The 20,317-nt window shown below is 33.0% G+C and overlaps 1 protein-coding gene and 1 pseudogene across 2 annotated transcripts; both read left to right on the top strand.

Moving 5' to 3' along the window:
- Positions 1 to 2,603: 2,603 nt before the first annotated feature.
- On the top strand, positions 2,604 to 10,415 carry LOC145593647 (sucrose-phosphate synthase-like; annotated as a pseudogene). Its single transcript, XR_014102786.1, has 13 exons — positions 2,604 to 3,009; positions 4,365 to 4,454; positions 4,659 to 4,900; positions 5,054 to 5,117; positions 5,245 to 5,941; positions 6,107 to 6,223; positions 6,383 to 6,514; positions 6,683 to 6,859; positions 7,606 to 7,659; positions 7,756 to 7,818; positions 7,907 to 8,836; positions 9,374 to 9,501; positions 9,846 to 10,415. The product of XR_014102786.1 is annotated as a sucrose-phosphate synthase-like (transcript).
- A 6,619-nt stretch (positions 10,416 to 17,034) lies between these two features.
- LOC145594976 (putative glycosyltransferase At5g11130) lies at positions 17,035 to 18,268 on the top strand. Its single transcript, XM_081651330.1, has 2 exons — positions 17,035 to 17,382; positions 17,705 to 18,268. The coding sequence occupies exons 1-2, from the start codon at positions 17,035 to 17,037 to the stop codon at positions 18,266 to 18,268; spliced, it is 912 nt and encodes a 303-aa protein (XP_081507456.1).
- Positions 18,269 to 20,317: the final 2,049 nt, after the last annotated feature.

The raw sequence follows: 20,317 nt of genomic DNA, 5'->3' as shown, positions 1-20,317 counted from the left end.
TTTAAATTTATTTATTTAAATATATATATTATTTAAATTTCAAAAATACCTACGTGCACGGTTCTAGTAAATCATTTTAATTTAATTTAAAATTTTGTATATTTATGAATATCATTCATTAGATTTATGGATAAAATTCTTAATATCATAAGATAATTTTTTTAATTTTAACACTTTTGTTATCGTTTGTTGTTTTATTTATTTTATGTGATGCTTGTATTTAAAATCTCAAACCTTATTCACTAATTTTGCTTATGTGACAAGTTAAATTTTTAATTTATAAATGTAATGACAAATCTTGTTTTATAAGTTTATTTAATATACTCGTTCTGTTTAAAATGTTAGTCTCATGTATAATTATTTAACTATTAAAAATTATGGGAAAATAGTCATCCAAGATTTAGTTTTATTCGTCTCGATGATTACAATATTAAAATCAAACTTTTATAATATTTGCTAGGGAGAGATTAAAGATATTTGCGATCAAAAATTTGCATCCATAAATGTAAAAAAGATATTGTTTTTTTTATTTTTTTTATTTTTTTATTTTTTTTGGTGAGAAGATAATTATTGGTTTTTAAAAATAATTTAAAATTTAATTATTCTTTATTCGTTGTTTTTACCTATTTGTCAAAATTCTTAATTTTTATTCGTCACTTTTTCTTAGGTGGCGAGTAAATTTTTTAATTCTAAAATAAATTATTAATCTAATTTTTCATTGGACAAAATAAGACCTAATCTTATGTGGCGCACCGAATGCTCTCCAAAAATGCCTACTTTATTTATATATATTAGATAGATTAGATTTAAATTAGTTAAATTCCAAAACCTAATCTTAACTTCCCTCCACATATATTAAAATCCTTTAATAGGTGAACGTGAACCCAATCCGTAAGATATGGAGTAGTAATATTCTCCATCTTATTTATTTCTGTTTTTAAAAGTACTAATATTCTCCATCACATACCTAAAACAATAAGCCAAATAAAGTTATCAAAAACCAATAATTTACAATAAAATTTAGATCAGCCCCCTAACAAGAGGAAAAAGGGTGGTCACAAAAATAACGAGAGCGTAAAAGCCATTTTTTATAACTTCGTTTTACAGAAAATGACACATAGAAAGGACATACATGCCGACTTGCCTATCTATATTGCTTCTTTACAACATAAGGATGAAACAAAATTTGATTAAGCATCAATAGTCAGTACTCACTACTCAGTACTACCTCAAAGTTTGATTAAGCATCACACTACCTCCGTTTCAGTTTGAGTTTGACTAAGGGACTGTTCATAATTACTTAATTTCACTTCGGTTCAATTCAGTTCAGCTCCAAACAGTTCAGTTCAGCTCCAATCAGTTCAATTCAGTTCAGTTCAGCTCTTAATTTCCCTCTCATAAAATATTCATTTCAGTTCAGTTCAGTTCAGTTCAGCTCTTAATTTCTCTCTCTCATAAAATATTCATTTCAGTTCAGTTCAATTCAGCTCCAATCAGTTCAGTTCAGTTCAGCTCTTAATTTCCCTCTCTCATAAAATATTCATTTCAGTTCAGTTCAGTTCAGCTCCAATCAGTTCAGTTCAGTTCGGTTCAGCTTAGTTTAGTAAAGTGAACAGGCCTTAACACACATGTATGATATGATCACGACATCATACATATGTACTCTGTATTAGTCAAATTCTAAAAGCATCTGGCTTTGTATATACTACTTGTAATATTTTAAATTTATGTATTTGTAAACTATGGTCGAAATGAGACACGTAAATATGCATAATAAGTTAAATTGTTGCATCTAATCAAACTAAATCAAAGGAATTTAATCAATTAATAAAAATAAGATTTGTTAAAAACTATTTTTTATTTATTTATTTTTTTGAATAGTTTAGAAACTAAGTATACTCTAAGAATCATTGTTTAATTTTTTACAACAAAAAAATTAAACAAAACATTTCATGTAAAAAAAAGGAAATAAAAAGAAATGTTTTTTTTCACCTTAGGTGGCATATATGAATAGGACATACAAAGTATTTAACAATAATTTTTGGAGAATTTTTTATGAATTTTTAACGAATCAAAACACCACTCAATTCGGATTATAGTGTGATAGTGTGAGTGAGAAATAGCTCAAGGCATATATAAAGTACGAAGTACTCCATTATACATAACCTAGCACTAGTGACTAGTTCTCAACTAAAAAGAAGGTTAGCAATAATTAACCACTAACAAACTTATTGATAATTAGTTTTACCAAACATACCAATTGGCTGTTGGTATAGTGGTGATTGAGACTACATTTAATAAAGAGGACCCGTGTTCGATCCCAACAACAACAATTAGGAAGGGATTGAAACTTAAACATCCAAAATTGATCCTAAATCTGGATTAACCCAAAAATTAAACCAGGTACAGCACCAATTTTTTTTTTTAAACCAAGCATGACCATACACTGATCCAGCCAATCGTATCAAACGCATGATTTTTTTTTTTTTGTTTAAAAACGCATGACTTTATTTTAATTTAACAAAATCAGTATAAGACCGTTCCAGAAAGCGAATATTTGTACCCCTCAAACAAAAAAAAAAGCGAATATTTGTAAATTTTTATCTTCCCTCTTTCTCTCTCCTACCCTACAATTCGCCACCTGTAGTTACGCCCTCATAACTGTCAATCCTCTCTTTCTCCTTTCTCTCTCTCCTACGCCATTTATTCATCCTCCTTCTTCTTCTTCTTCCAGAAAATTACAGACTTAAATTCAATTCAATTCAATTTCACAGAATTTTGATCTGAAATTGAAAAAAAATGGCGGGAAATGACTGGATTAACAGTTATCTAGAAGCCATTTTAGATGTTGGAGGTCAAGGTATCGACGCTTCTAATGGCAAAATGTCGTCGTCTTCACCATCTTCGTTGCTTCTTCGTGAACGGGGGCATTTTAGTCCTTCTCGTTATTTTGTCGAATAAGTTATTTCTGGGTTTGATGAAACCGATCTTCATCGCTCTTGGGTTCGCGTAATGTTTCTTTCTCTCTCCTTTTTTTTTTTTTTTTGATAATTCTCGTCGTTTTTACTGATTTTTGTTTTCTGGAGTTTTGATTTTAGTTGGTTTTGTTTGATGAATCTCATATATTAAATTATTTGATTTTTTTTCTTTTCTAATTGCGTAATTGTGGAGTTATGTGGTTGGTTTGTTAATTGTAAGTTTATTGGAGTATTTTATTTATTTGATGTACGTGTTGTTGTATGATTAGCTATGATTGAGTGGTTTATTGACTTTTTGATTAAATTATTTTAATGGGAATTGGAGTTTATTGAATTCAGTGAAAAAAGGTTGTTATTTTTTTTATTCAGTATTTGTTTATATGAAAATTTACTTGGAGGACTTGAAACAGATTGTTAATTAGAGTGTTAACAAGTCAAGTCAAGATAGGGGTGTAATGTGTAAACGAGTCGAACCAAGTAGGGGTGTAAACGAGTCGAGCCCAATATTGGGCTGATAGTGAAATGTTAATGTAATATTATAGTATGATTGGACTTAATTGGAGCTCATTTTGGATTAGACTTGCTAATTGCATTGAAATGATGGATGTAACATGTAATTATAGTTATTGAAGTATAATTAGCATAGAAATACGGAAGTAGTATTAGTAATTGATACACAATTACGCATGGAAAATAAAATTTGAATAAGCTGTTGCCAAAATTGTGTGGACTAGACTTGCTTTGTGCAGTAAATTGAGACACTGAGATCGTAGTAAAATCAAATTTTTCTGAGTAAAATTTTAGTTTGCTTGGCAATGAGACCAAATTGAATGTGGATCACTATTTTGGGACGAGATAAGGTAATCACAGAAATGAAAAGGCAGAGTATTTCCAATATAGATTAGCAAGTTATTATAGAAGTATGAATGGTCATTGACAGAGATGACTGATGGCATTAGCTGAAAAATGGAACAAGTATTGAGGCATGAACATAATAACTGTATCATAGATTTGATCTTAAATCAGGAATACTAACGAGCAGGGTTATACTTGGATGAGGTTTGGAAATGTTCTGCTGTTTTCACTGGCTTTATGTTACTGTTGGTTGTCAGAAATCAAGAATTTTGTTTTCCCCTTCTTCTTTTAAACATTGGTTTGTAGTATGATTTTTTTCATAGAATTAATCTTTGTTTTATTATGTAATTATTTGCTTCTCCTCCTCCCTCTTAAAATTATGTTGATGCGTATTGATTCATTTAGTTTTGACTTGTGAAGTTGTGGTAGTACATTGTAGGATCAACTTTTATTTTCCTTTATCTTGGATTTGAATGTTTGTGGTTACTAGTTTGGCATTCTGAAGATTTCAGTGTTTCCCTGTTTGTATAGGCTGCATCAACTCGCAGCCCTCAAGAGAGGAATACACGGTTGGAGAATCTGTGTTGGAGAATATGGAACTTGGCACGCAAAAAGAAACAGGTACTATTAATTTGCTCTTTTTTGTTAGTTACCAAGTATTAGAATATAGGGCCTTTAGGGATATGCAGGTAAATATTCTTCACAAATGAATTTCATTGGCATGTATATTAATTTTGCTTTGCTACATGTGCAATTGATGTCAGTTCCAGATGGCTTTTTCTGCTGCCGTTATTTTTCTGCTTCTCATATGCAGTTTGTATTTAGATCGAAGGAGAGGAAGCTCAGCGTGTGGCTAAACGCCACGTGGAACGTGAAAAAGGTCGCAGGGAAGCTACTGCTGATATGTCTGAAGACTTGTCAGAAGGAGAGAAGGGAGACACTGTTGCTGATATGTCATTTGCTAGTGATAGCACTAAAGGAAGAATGCGTAGAATAAGTTCGGTGGAAATGATGGACAATTGGGCTAGTACCTTCAAAGAGAAAAAACTCTACGTTGTGTTAATAAGGCAAGAATAGAGATACATGGTTGTTTAGCTATGTTTTATTCATATCTATTTTGATAGATTTTCTCTAGAACAAATTTCTTTCAGGGCTGAGTTAGATTGAAATACTTGTGATTCTTGTTAGTTAATTGTTTTTAACAATCAATGTTGTTGCAGCCTTCATGGGTTGATACGTGGGGAAAATATGGAACTTGGTCGCGATTCTGATACAGGTGGTCAGGTAGCTTTTGCGTTTTATTATAGCATTTTTTTTTTTTTCCATTTTGACCTGTTGTCTGCATATAATAATGTTGACTGGAAGATTTATATGTGGTCTGACATGATATGTCATCATGATTGTTACTCAGGTAAAGTATGTAGTAGAACTTGCAAGGGCACTCGGGTCAATGCCTGGAGTTTACCGCGTTGATCTACTGACAAGACAGGTTTCAGCTCCAGGGGTAGATTGGAGTTATGGTGAACCAACTGAGATGTTGTCTCCAAGAGAGATTTCAACAGATCGAGCAGCTTGGAGAGAGTAGTGGTGCTTATATTATCTGCATACCATTTGGGCCAAAGGACAAATATATAGCAAAAGAGTTACTTTGGCCATACATTCCAGAGTTTGTGGATGGTGCACTAAGTCACATAAAACAGATGTCCAAGGTTCTTGGTGAGCAAATTGGTGGTGGATTGCCTGTTTGGCCAGCTTCAATCCATGGGCATTATGCAGATGCTGGAGATTCTGCTGCCCTTCTATCTGGTGCTTTAAATGTGCCAATGGTTTTTACTGGTCATTCTCTTGGACGAGATAAGCTTGAACAGCTGTTGAAACAGGGGAGACATTCTAGGGAAGAAATAAATGCTACATACAAAATAATGAGACGCATAGAGGCTGAGGAGTTGTGCATTGATGCCTCTGAAATAATTATCACCAGTACTAGACAGGAAATTGAAGAGCAGTGGCAGCTCTATGATGGATTTGATCTAGTTCTAGAACGCAAACTAAGAGCTAGGATGAGACGTGGTGTGAGCTGTCATGGCAGATTTATGCCCCGTATGGCTGTGAGTGTTCTTTACCTTTTTCTTTTTATGACTTTCTTTCTGGAATGATCTATAAGACTATCTACATAGACATGCAGTTATCTGTTGTTTTTTTAACCCTCTACGTGGCTTCTTTTTTTTGTGCTTATTTGTCATAATTATAATGGAGGTTTTGTAATCATCCAGAGAATTCCTCCTGGCATGGAATTTCACCATATCGCTCCACATGACGTTGATATGGAAACTGACCTTGATGGACATAAAGATAGCAATGCCAATCCAGATCCACCCATATGGTCTGAGGTCAGTGGAGTGTTTCTGTGTAATAACTCACTAAGAGATTTGTCTTAGCTTTTTCTTCTTTTTAGGTTGGCTAGTGTTTTGTTTTAGTAACCTGCTATGCAGTTTGGGTGGCTTTGACACATGGATAATCTGCATCCTTCTGACCCTATCTCTTGGCAGATTATGCGTTTTTTTACAAATGGGCGCAAACCAATGATACTTGCTCTAGCCAGGCCAGATCCAAAAAAGAACCTTACAACATTAGTCAAGGCTTTCGGTGAGTGCCGTCCATTGAGGGAACTCGCAAACCTGGTATGCCTATCTGATCTTATTGTCTCTTTGTGTGTATCATAGGGCATCTGACTTCATAAGTTCTATAAAAGAATTGCTTGTTACATTAGGCTAAGTAGGCTAATAGATTATTATGTCCATCTCAGAAAGAGTGTTGTGTAATTCTCTCTTTTCTTCTTACTCTTCCAGACTTTGATTATGGGAAATCGTGATGATATCGATGAAATGTCTGCTACAAATGCATCTGTCCTGATATCTATACTCAAATTGATTGACAAGTATGATCTATATGGTCAAGTGGCATATCCTAAGCACCACAAGCAGTCTGCTGTTCCTGATATATATCGTCTGGCTGCCAAAACAAAGGTACTAGAATTTTCAGGTGAAGAGAGTATGTACCATATTTTAAGCTTTAGTGAAAGACATCATAACCACAATGTCTGTTTATTTAGCTCTTAAGTCTTAAGTAGCTGGCATTCGTTGCCAATGGGCTTGGTGTTGGTTTTAGTCTTGTTATTAACCTTTTAAACATGCTTCCATGGGTCATCAATTCAATGAAGATTAACTGATTATAAGTAACAAGGAAGCTTTCAATGAATATTTAATTTGATTTTTCTTTCATCAGTTGTCCCTTTTTTCCAGACAGTAACTTTAACATCATACAGCACAAAATGATTGTTTACCTTTTGAAAATGATCTGGCCATAGCATTATGCTTAAGTTTCTTCCATAGTATTTACTTTTTCAGGAAATAGTCGTCACATTCTTCCTATCTCCCATGCTTAAGGATATATTTATATGTAATATAATTGAGCCATTCCCTTTTGTTCTCATCACTTGGTATATGCATCTTGGAAAGTCCAATCATAAACTATTACAAAATATGTTCTCTCTATCCAAATTAGCATGATTGATGATTATTTTCAACAAAGGGAGTATCATTTGGATTGAGTCATGGTTACATGGATGGTAGGGCCTTATGTATGCTGAAGCATTTTGAGTCTAGATTCTATGTCTAACAAGGCTACTTTCATGGCAAACTGAAGTTAAGTGATGCATGCAGTACATTCTTACAGTCATAATGATTTTATCCCACTTTTTGGTGTTTTGTAGGGTGTGTTCATCAATCCAGCGTTTATTAAACCATTTGGACTGACTCTAATTGAGGTGCTGTTTTAATCATTTTTTGAAGTTTTATATCCATAACTTTATTCTATTAGCAGTTGACAGTTTTTCTTTTCTTTTTTTTTTTCCATTGTGTAGGCTGCTGCCTATGGTTTGCCAATTGTCGCAACAAAGAATGGAGGCCCTGTTGACATTATTGGGGTCAGTTAATTTATAACGCTTAATGTGGATATATGAATACTGGATGTTGATAGCTGTTTTTCACTAACTACTTGTGGATTGATTTCAGGTTCTGGACAATGGGCTTCTCATTGATCCTCATGATCAGAAATCTATTGCTGATGCTCTCTTGAAGCTTGTAGCAGAAAAACACCTATGGATGAAGTGTAGACAGAATGGGTTGAAAAATATTCACCTCTTTTCATGGCCAGAGCACTGTAAGAATTATTTGTCCTGCATAGCCAGTTGCAGACCTAGGCAACCAAATTGGCGAAGAATCGATGAAGGATCTGAAAATTCAGATACAGATTCACCCGGTGATTCTCTGAAAGACATTCATGATATATCTTTGAATTTAAAGCTTTCACTGGATGCTGAGAGGACTGAAGGAGGCAACAGTTTTGATGATTCACTAGATTCTGAAGAAGCTGCAGGAAATGCAAAGAGAAGAATAGAGAATGCAGTCTCAAAATTGTCAAAGTCAATGGATAAAGCACAGGTTGATGTTGGTAATCTAAAGTTTCCAGCTATTAGGAGGAGAAAGTGCTTATTCGTCATCGCTCTGGATTGTGATGTGACTTCAGATCTTCTTCAAATTATAAAGAATATTATTTCTATTGCTGGAGAGCAAAGAGTGACAGGATTTATTGGAATTGCACTGTCAACTTCTATGACCTTATCTGAGGTTAATTCTCTTTTGGCTTCAGGAGGCTTGAAGCCTACAGATTTTGATGCCTTCATTTGTAACAGTGGCAGTGAACTTTATTATCCATCTATGGGTTCTGAGGATAGCTCATCAGAATCTCCGTTTGTATTAGATCAAGACTACTATTCACATATTGACTATCGCTGGGGAGGAGAAGGTTTGTGGAAGACTTTGGTGAAGTGGGCTGCTTCAGTTAATGAGAAAAAAGGAGAGAATGCTCCAAATATTGTGACTGCGGATGAATTTAGCTCTACAACTCATTGCTATACATTTAAAGTGAATGATTTCACTTTGGTAATTTCTCTAACTCATACTATAAAGAATATACACTGCTTTTACTTGATACTATGAAGAATATACATTGCTTTTACTCTTTTTTCTTTCTTTACATACGTGTCTTTTGGGGCATTGCTTTGGCAAATTGTATAGTGCACTTGAACAGTAATGCTTTTAGATATTCTGTGGAGCTATGTTTACACAGAGCTTGGACTGCAGTATATACCTCTATCAAACATGAAACTTGAGATATTCTTGTTATGAAATTATTGTTCAAGTCCAGAGTTCCTGCCTTCTGTTCATCTGTTTAAGTAGTTCCTACTTTGACCATGGTGAAATTTCATGCAGATTTGGTCGTGTAGAAGGCAGTTATAAAGTCTTTCTTACATTTTGATGTTTTCTGCTAGTTTTTATATATTCCAATTCTTATCAGAAACTGAACTGAAATGTTTGGCTGCTTCAGTTCTTATTTCACTGTTCAAGCGTACATGGCCATTGTTCTTTACATTATTTCAAGCTGTATAAATTTTTTTTTTGACCTGTCTCAATTTGCAGGCACCCTCTGCTAAGGAGATTAGGAAAATGATGAGGATCCAGGCTCTTCGATGCCATGCGATATATTGCCAAAATGGTACCAGATTGAATGTGATTCCTGTATTGGCCTCCAGATCCCAAGCACTAAGGTATGCAGATAAAGATCTCTCTCTCTTTTTTTTACTCAGAGTCTAACGCCTCCAGATGCCAAGCTCTAAGGTATGCATTGGGAGATTAAGGCAATAGGCATATTATAAGCATTTTGTAGTCACAGAGTTCATCTCTGCTTGCTTGATCTACTGGAAGAGAGACTTGACTTGTTAGTTGTTAGACTTTAGTTTCGAAAAATTGTACATTCTTTCCTAGATTGTATACATATTTTTCTAGGCCTTGTTTTTTTGTCCAAATTTGTTTTTTTATCACACCTGCATTACTTGCAACAACTTAAATTTCTCATTCACTCACTAAAAAGTTCTGTATGATATATGAGCAGATACCTCTATATGCGTTGGGGAGCAGAGTTGTCCAATTTTGTGGTTTTTGTTGGTGAATCGGGAGATACAGATTATGAAGGTTTGTTGGGTGGAGTCCATAAGACAGTTGTATTCAAAGGCATTTGCAGTAGCGCTAATAAACTTCATGCCATCAGAACTTATCCTTTGGAGCATGTTATGCCTGTTGACAGCCCCAACATTATCCATACTGGAGGATGTAACCTCGACGACATAAGAGAGGCTCTAATCAAGCTTGGTGGTTTAAAAGCATAGGAGATAGTCTTCAAGACATAAAAATACTGATTTTGAGACACCACATGTTACAAATCTTCTTCAGTTGCCATATTAATACTTTGCTGATTATATTTCTGCTGCATATATTGCTGGGAATCAGTCGGTTGAATGTTTTCCTCAACTTGTATATCTTATTCAATTTGTTGCATCAAATTTATTTTTCTTTATAGTTTAGATAGGGCTGGAAGCTATCATAAGGGCAGTAAGAAGAGACTGGCAAGTTTCTGTAAGCTGTACTGTACAAGCTGAAATACAATTTTCAACATGTTCTCATATAGACTAATTCTTATATACGTGTATGTTACATTAGTTCTATGTTCAGTTTTTCACGAAAATAATCAGGGACCAAACATGGAGTTGCAGCAGAACTCAGAAAGAGGATAGAAAAATGCTTGTTAAGAATTGCAAAATTGTCACTTCTGAGTTTTCACAATAGTGGCGTTTCCTTGTAAGTACACTCTTCGTGTGTTGTTTCTCAATAACTCCGTACTCCACACTTATACGGAGTATTTGTTAATTGTACTGCCTTGATACATGTCCGATAACTCTAGCTAGTTTTACGAAGTATTATAACGGAGTATAATACAGAGTACTCCGTATAAAATATGCCCTTATACGAAGTATGGTTGTATGGGATGTTATTTGAGTAACGTTGGTAAGATTTTCCGTCTTTCATTCCTGACACATAATTCCGCATAGTTCATACTTCATACAAGTTGCTCAGATTCAGACAGGCAAGTTGTTCACCGACTGTGGTATTTCAAATTGCTCATGATTGGACAATTCGTAGCCAGGCTGCTAGGAACTTTTCTTCGTCAGACTACACTCTTCCTCCTGGTTTTGCGTCGCCAAAGCATTCCTCCTATCTTGCAGGGAATGCCAATGTCTCTCCCACTGTGACTCTTGTAGTGGATGGTGCTTGGGATCCTACGGATTGTCGTGCTGGCGTTGGTTGGTGCTTTTATACTCGAGATACAGCCGCCAGTTTGGGGGGTGCGGCTCGTGCTTGTTTTGCGCTTTCAGCATTTCACGCTGAACTTCAGGCTTGTCTTTTTGGCCTGAAAATAACGCGGATATTCTCGCATCCTTTTTCACACCGACTGTTCCTTATCGATTTCCGTTCTTCAGGGACTGTGGAAGGACATTTCCACTGTTTGGATTCAGCAGCAACTTCGGGATATCCTACCTTCGTTTGAGGTTTGTTTTGTTCGGAAGGTTCCAAGAAGTGAAGTTCTCCCTGCTCACCTTTTGGCTACGTCAGCTAGGAAACGTCGTTTAATTAGTTGTTTATTTTAAGTCTTTTAGTTTTGAGTTGATCTTTGTCAAAAAAAAAAAAAAAAACTTCATACAAGTACTTTCAAGAAGTTCTACAATTGTTTGCATAAAAAAAAATAAAATAAAAAAAAAGTTCTACAATTGTCATTTTTAAGCCGTTACTACTACTACAGTACTTACACCACATGCATAGTTCTTCTGTTTTCTTATAATTGCATGATAAACTATTTTATTTCTTCTTATTGTTTGTGTTTTCCCTCTTAATTTTCATTATCCCTTATTTGATTTCTGTGACCAGAGTTGAATATTGAAGGGAGTATTGGGCGAGTTTTTTTTTTTTTTTGGATGGATGAATAATTGAATACAGTTAGGTTTAGCACATAATAAAGGGGAGTGGTACGGTGGGGTTCAAAATTTATTAAAAAATAAATAAATAATTGGGTCAAAGTTCTCTTTTTTTTTTTTTTTTGAAAGAAAAAGTTCTCTTATTTACGCAATAATTATCGTTTATAACTACTTAAATAAATAAAAAAAAAAAAATCAATTTCTCTTAATAATTATAAAAAAAAAACTGGGTTAAAAAATATAATACAGTAACTAACACAATCGCATCACAAGGACTAACAGCTCATATAGAAACCCTACGAGTACTAGTAATACTTCGTATATTCTATCACTCCAAAAGCCCAAATATCCTCTCAATTATAATCATACTAGATGTAAGCCCGTGCGATGCACGGTTTTTAAATATTTCATTTTTGAATAGTTTTTTTTTTTTTTTTTTTTTTTTTTTTTGGGTAATTTCTTAATATTTTTTGTTTTTATTTTCTATTCTATTATTTTAACATTAATTTAAGATAAAATATTTTGTTAAGTTTTAAATTATTCTTATTCAAATTTCACGTATATAGAACTTGAATTTATAAATTGAAATAAATATTATCTCATTCATCGGATAGTTAGATAAAATCATTAAATCAAAATATATTTTTTAATTTCTAATTATTTGTTAAAATAATATAAATCCTAATGTAAAAGATAATATAATAGATAATCTTTGTTTTTTTTCATTATTTAAATCTTAAATTACTATTTTTTGTAACTGGGTTAAAAAATATAATACAGTAACTAACACAATCGCATCACAAGGACTAACAGCTCATATAGAAACCCTACGAGTACTAGTAATACTTCGTATATTCTATCACTCCAAAAGCCCAAATATCCTCTCAATTATAATCATACTAGATGTAAGCCCGTGCGATGCACGGTTTTTAAATATTTCATTTTTGAATATTTTTTTTATTTTTTATTTTTATTTTTTTTTTGGTAATTTCTTAATATTTTTTGTTTTTATTTTCTATTCTATTATTTTAACATTAATTTAAGATAAAATATTTTGTTAAGTTTTAAATTATTCTTATTCAAATTTCACGTATATAGAACTTGAATTTATAAATTGAAATAAATATTATCTCATTCATCGGATAGTTAGATAAAATCATTAAATCAAAATATATTTTTTAATTTCTAATTATTTGTTAAAATAATATAAATCCTAATGTAAAAGATAATATAATAGATAATCTTTGTTTTTTTTCATTATTTAAATCTTAAATTACTATTTTTTGTTTTCAATTCTCAAATTTCATTTGTTAACTTTTTTCTTAAATGGTGACTAAAAATATAAATTCTAAATTAATATATAAATCTTATTTTTCATTGGTCGAAATATTACTTTTGCTTATGTGGCGTGCGATGCACGAATTTTCATATACATTTTGTATATAAATATTTTTTTGGTGATATCTTAATTGTTTTCTTGCATTATAAGTTTTAAAATTTTTGTATGAAAATATCATATCATCAGATATTTACATAAAACCATTAACATCAAATGATAATTTCTATTTTTTAAATATCAAAATATAATTTTTAGTTTTTTAAATAATATAAATCCTAATATCTAAAGATAATTTTTAGTTTTGTAACAAATAAAAATGATAAAATTTAGTGTTTTTAAATAATTAAAATCCTAATAAATTACTATTCGTCGTTTTTACCTACGTGGTAAAAATTTAAAATTTCATTCGTCACTTTTGTTTAGGTGGCGAGTGATTTTTTTAATTCTAAAATAAAATAGAAATCTAATTTTTAATTGGTCGAAAATATACCTTTTCTTATGTGGCGCTCCCAATGCTCTCCAAAAATGCCTACTTTATTTATATATATTAGATTATCAAAAAAAAAGTATAAGTATATACGTAAACATCTACTTTTCATCACTCCTTTTTTCTCTCATAACCTAATTATTCATCTCTTTTCATTTATATGATCATACTTAATTTATCATAATTAAGCCATTAATATGGCTAAGTGCACCACAACTTTGTCTTTCACGTACATAATTTACATCTTTTTCTTAATCATCTCCTTCTCTTTTTCTACCAATCTCAATTTCTCACATGCTTCTCCGGTAAGTTTAAAGCTTCTCTATTCCTTTGCTTATTCTAGTTTATTTATTTATTTAATTATTTCGGATTCTGTTAAATACGGGTCTGGGCCTCACCCGTCACGGGAGAGTGCAAGTCCTAGCCCCTTAGCCTTATAGTGTGGTGATAACTCTTGAATTATTTCAATATGGGATTTCATTACCACTACACTTTCCCTTTTTGTATTTAGTGTGGGACAAGAAGAATGATCACATGTGGGTTGTTCATGAGCTCAACAGATTCGGGAATGGTATTCTATATATTCTTCGTCACAGGTTTTAGTTATCACGTTACAAAAATCATGAATTATATCATCAACGTGACTATTTATTTCAAATCGCGGGAGTAATCCATGAAAAATAGGTTAAAGTGAATTGAATATGCTTAAGGCAAGCATGTTATATTTTTTTGCACCAAACAATTTTTTATTATTTTTATTATTTATTGTTTTCAATTTGACCTAATTTTTTTGCTTTGTATAAATATCTTAAAGGTTGATTATAATGAGTTGGAAAATATTGAAGAAGGATTAGTAAGGGCAAGGGCAGCAATTCGACAGGCGGCTCGAACTCGAAACTATACATCATACATTGAAGGGAGCTTCCTCCCTACAGGAGTGGTTTACAAGAACACTTATGCACTTTATCAGTTAAGATCTCTCCTTTCAAAAATATCATGATCACAATTATGAGAATTAAATTATATTCGTTTAAATTCTTACTGATTATTAATTTGGAAAATTAGTAGTGTAAGTGGAGAGGTAATTAATTCTTCATTAAATTAGTTATGAGATGATTATATTTATTAAATAGTTTGATTATCAATAAAATAATAATAATGTGTGATTTGGAATAAATTAGAGTTTAGTACTCCGTAGAAACTAAAGCATAGTACTAAGTCAACTCCTAGTGATGAATCACTGAATATATTGTTGAACAAAGATTTTTAGATTGTTTTAGCTAATTTCATCCGTTTACCCATTCTAATTATTTGTTTTATGATTTAAAATCAACCTAATTTTCATACGATTCTTTAGGAATCCATTAAAATAGCAAGCTAAGATATAGTGTCAATTGTTATTTTTATAGGAATAATATCATTCTTCTTGTTTTGGAGGGGGGTGTTGAAGAATGAAGGGTATAAAACTTGAAACACTTAACGTGTGTTTCTCACCTAATTAACATGCTAGTTACTAGTTAGCTAACACTTTTTGAATTAAGCTAAGATATAGTGTCAATTGTTATCTTTAATAGAACTAAGTAAATATGGATGTATATTTATTAAATGATCTACATACTACTACGAGAGATACTCTACTTAGTTAAAAACATAAAACTTGATAATGAAGGAGAGTGTATCAATCTCACCTCCAAAACTTCCACAAAAGATGTCTCCCATACCTTTTTTCCACTCCCCTCTGAAAAAAAAATTCCATATTACGTAAAATAATAATAGAAAAGTATTATCAAAATTGATAGGTCGAAGAAAGTGTGACATATAGAGTATTATTTTAATTACACTATTTACAAACTCGGTTACTAAATTTGAATCCTTCCCGAACGTCTCTACTAGGCCTACTAAGCTACATGTTAAAATTTATCCTAAAAAATTTTTCTAGCCTATTTTCATGTATAAAATTTTAATTTGATGTAATTAATATCCTAGCTAGGATGCCTAGGAAGTATGGGGGCACATATTATGGGCAGTCGAGTACCCTAATAAACAAGCTAGGTCAACAATTCTATACTTTCGTTGCTATATACAGTAAATGTAGATGCCAAAGTAGTGTTAGTTACCATACTTACGCTTTTATAATAGGCATCCATTTCAATTTTTTCACTTATTTTCCAATCTAAGTAACTACCACTATCCCACGATCCCCCCCACTAAAGCCATAATACATGACTTTGCATCAATTACAAGTAAGGGTTGATTATTATGATCAGTGATAATGATTAATGATTCAAGTTTGGAGTTGGTTGTCTTGACTCTTATTAGGATTTTAAATATACGAGTTGTATGATAGAGTTACATTTAAATTAATTTGTAATAACATTTTTCATACTTTTAATTACTTTTACAGTCAATTTAAACCGATCTGTGATTCAATTAAAAATGAGGAAATGATGAGCCTGCTTAATATTATATAAATTTGTTGTTTAATATCTTATGTGCATATTACATTATGTAAAATTTAGTTAAATAAAATCATATTTCATTTTCACAACTTATCAAATTGACCTATCTATTCTCTATTTGACTCGTGATTTTTTTTTTTAACAAAACTCTTGTAGTTAGCTAGAAAGTCTGTGTCCAAAAAAAAAAAAGGCTAGAAAGTCATAATCACTATCACCTCTATATGTGCCTAACGATTTATTATACATGTCGTAGACTAAATCAATTGATCATACAAATACCCCAAAAAAAAAAAAAAAAAAAAAAAGGGTGGAATGGGTAGTTAATGTCCTTATTGATGTTTTTTTTTTTTTAATTAAAAAAAAATATAGTGGGAATGTGGGATGTGTACTTGGGTAGTTATTGACTTATTGGTTTGTAAAAAAAAATATAATTAAAAAACAAAAAAACTCAAATGCATGGAACTTGAGTTTTGGGAATTTGGAGGGCTATGGTGAATTTACTCATCTATTATATTATAGATGAGCAGTTATTTTTATTTTTATAATTAACATAGAATTGTGGAGTGATAGTTTATTTTTAAATAATTTTTTTTAAGAAGTAATTTTGGTAATTTAGATGGGCAAAGTGGTCAAGTAAAATTTGGCCACGAAAAATAAGCCTTTAGGAACAAATTTTTTTTTTTATGAAAAATGTTTTTTTTAAAAAATTATTTTTAATCAGTTGATCAGTAATTTAAAAAAAGAAAAACAATATAATAACAAAACAATAAAAATAATTTTAATTGAAGCAAAAAAGTGAAAAGAACATTATAGAGGACTTGTAACACGGTTGCCCATAATGTCGCAAGATGGGATACTAACAAAAATGTGATGAACGTGTATGTATTGGTTCTTTCCCTCAAGTCATAATCACTATCACCACTATAGTCTATATGTGCCTAACTTATTATACATGTCGCATGAACATGAAATTCAGGAGCCACAAAGAAATGGAGAAAAGATTTAAAATTTTCACGTACAAGGAAGGTGAACCACCTCTGTTTCACCGCGGTCCTATGAATAACATATACTCCATTGAAGGACAAATGATCGAAGAGCTAAATTCAGCCGATGATAAAAGCCGTTTTATAACTCACAATCCTAATGAAGCCCTAGCTTTTTTTGTTCCAGTGAGCATCACATCCATCATTCGATACGTGTATAGGCCATATACGAGCTACTCTAGGGAACGAATGCAAAATGTCGTGGCAGACTACATTCGAGTTGTATCGGAGCGTTATCCTTATTGGAATAGAAGCAATGGTGCCGATCATTTCCTCATATCTTGTCATGATTGGGTATGGTTTATTTATCCCCTTAAATTGGCAACTTTACAAGAATTGCAGGGTATGCTTGTCCATAATTTTTTCTATTTCTATTAAAAGTAGTGAATCATTAGACCTAATGTGCCTAGAAAGTATTTCCATCACTAATTATGATACACGTCTTAAATGAGTTCAATAAGCTAATTTTTTTTTGACATATTATGTTATTCCCATTGACTATACTTGTAAAAATGTTACCGGCAAAGTAGAAATAACATTTATAGACAGAAGCGTAAATAATTTGTTTGGAACTTAATGATAATGTTTTTTTTGTGTTTGGAATTTTTTGTTTCAGGCACCAGATGTTTCAGCAGCACATCCAAATCTCTTCAAGCACTTCACACGAGTCCTATGCAATGCCAACGTCTCAGAAGGCTTCCGCCCTTCACGTGATGTCTCACTCCCTGAAATCCTCATCCCTTGGGGTACTCTTGGTCCTCCTATGATCAACCTAACGCCTCGTAAACGTCGAGTCCTAGCCTTCTTTGCAGGCGGTCCTCACGGTAATGTTCGTAAGAGTCTATTTGACCATTGGAAGGACAAGGACAACTCTATCCAAGTCTTAGGGTACCTCCCTAAGGGTCAAAAGTATACCGTTTTGATGGGACAAAGTAAGTACTGTCTTTGCCCTAGAGGGTGGGAGGTGGCTAGCCCAAGGCTAGTTGAGTCAATCTACACGGGTTGTGTACCGGTCATCGTGTCAGACAACTATACGCTGCCATTTAGTGATGTGTTGGATTGGAGTAAGTTTTCGATTCATATTCCGGTGGCAAAGATCCCGGAGATCAAGAAGATTCTAGAAGGGATTTCGACGAAGAAGTATTTGATGTTACACAAGAGAGTGTTACACATTTTGTAATAAATAGGCCAGCTAAGCCTTTTGATGCTATTCATATGATTCTTCATTCAATTTGGCTTAGAAGGCTTAATGTTAAGCTAGGTCATGCTGTGATGTAAAATTCTATCCATTGTGTTGATCCACCCATGTTTTGTACATAGACGTAAGTCACTTAACACGTAATTACATTTACATATCATCATAAGTTATGAAGTTTGAATATATAGTTATGTCATTTTGGTACTAACATCTAAGGAATTTTTATCTATAAAAGTTTAATCCGGCTTGACTTATACGAACAAATCTGATAGGAACCAAGCTAGAATAACTCTTAGCCTCGACAACAATACCACAACCAGTTAGAGTCGAATCTATATGATCACAGTATGCAAATGTTCCGTCTGCATACAAAATCAGAACTATTCCTTTCCAACACATTACTTGATGAACCTGGTTGGGTGTTGTTCCTCTTGTTAGTACTCATGTCCATGCTCAGTCTCCTTATACAAATATGTTAGCCACCAAGTATGGTTAGGTCAGGGGTTACTAGATTCGGCCAGGGGTTACTAGATTCGGTCAAGGGTTACTAGGTCGGACAGGGGATACTTTAGGGGTTACTAGAGGGGTTACTAGAATGGGGTTACTTCAAGGGTTACTAGATGGGTTACTTCAAGGGTTACTAGACAGGAGTTACTTCGAGGGTTACTAGAGGGGTTACTTCAGGGGTTACCAGACAGGGATTACTTTAATTCGAGGATTACTAGAGGGGTTACTTCAGGCCTTCAGGGGTTACTAATGTGGCACCTTGCTACACGTGTGGCTAACCACACCAGAAATGCACTAATATTTGATTTGTATGCTTAATCAAATTTTATTTGTTGGATATAATTAATTTTCTTTAAAAAATTAGAATTAACGTGCATGGCATAGGCCTTAAGCTAGTAAAGCTAGTAAATTAATAAAAGTCTGTTTTATTCGATATTTGTGCTACTAAATTATTATTATAGGATGTGAAGCTGTAACATGTTCACATCCAAATTCCTCAACTGTCAAGTGTCAACTAACACCCTTGAATCATCCACATTGCCAAATTCCTCAATCGTCAAGTGTGACATTATTACACTAACAGTCTAACACCCTCAAATCATCCAAATTTCATTCAAAACCCCGAAAACCCCTTTTTAAACCATTGGAAAGATAAATCTACCCAAATCTCTTCAACCATTGCAAACACAATGACAAAATATATACTAGTATCCAAGTCTTTAGCTACCTTCTCCATATAAGGGTCAAAACTATGAGCCAGCCCAGGTTAATAACTGTGCTAAACCTGGCTTATTTAGCACAGGTCATTTTCGTCTTTTCGCCTTAAAAAGTAAGGGTGAAAATGTCCATTCCCAATTTGAGAGATAACTGCTGTTAAGTTTCCGTTTTCTTCTATTCCTTAACCCTGGTTAGTTGCTGTCACTCCTACCCAAAGTTGTCTAGTGCTTCTTCTTCAACTTGACTGGTTGTTCTTCACTCCCCATTCTTTTTTTGTTTTTCCATCGAGTCAGAACTTGAATGCTTGGGTGATGCCATTTCGTCGATCTTGAACTCAGATCGATTTTCTTCTGGGTTCAATTCTCCGGTGTTCATAAGGTAGGCGTTCAATTGGAACATTTTTGCGATTTAATTTGACTATCATCCTCTTCTTCGAGCTCCATTAATGGCGGACACCAAACCTCAACACCATTTTCGGCGGCTTCGCCGCCAAATCTAACGAAAACCCTAATAAAAAATATAGAAATTAAGGATATGTTTAATCCTAAAGGGAAAGCGTTCTCGTTTGCTTGTTTGATTTCCCCCCTCCTATTGATATTCACCATTTTCGTTTGCTTATTTGTTCAGTGTTTGGCTCATGGCCTTTTCTGATTCTCTCTCTATGTACTGCTGATGAGAAATGACTTTTTCTCTTTCCATGACATTCAATTCAAGGAGTGGTAAAAGCTTAACTCAAGTGTAATTACCGTGGTTAGCAGTGAGCTTTTACCGTGTTCACTCCTAACGTTTCAAACAAACTTGTTGTTA

The sequence above is a fragment of the Chenopodium album genome, chromosome 19 (assembly GCF_948465745.1).
Source record: "Chenopodium album chromosome 19, dcCheAlbu1.1, whole genome shotgun sequence".
Classification (NCBI taxonomy): domain Eukaryota; kingdom Viridiplantae; phylum Streptophyta; class Magnoliopsida; order Caryophyllales; family Amaranthaceae; genus Chenopodium; species Chenopodium album.
This window is presented reverse-complemented; position numbering and strand designations above follow the sequence as displayed.

Bases quoted from the DNA above. Each gene is read 5' to 3' on its own strand.
- LOC145594976 (XM_081651330.1), top strand. From the start codon at position 17,035: ATGGAGAAAAGATTTAAAATTTTCACGTACAAGGAAGGTGAACCACCT. The intron at 17,383-17,704 runs GTATGGTTTATT...TTTTTGTTTCAG, and splicing joins TCATATCTTGTCATGATTGG to GCACCAGATGTTTCAGCAGC.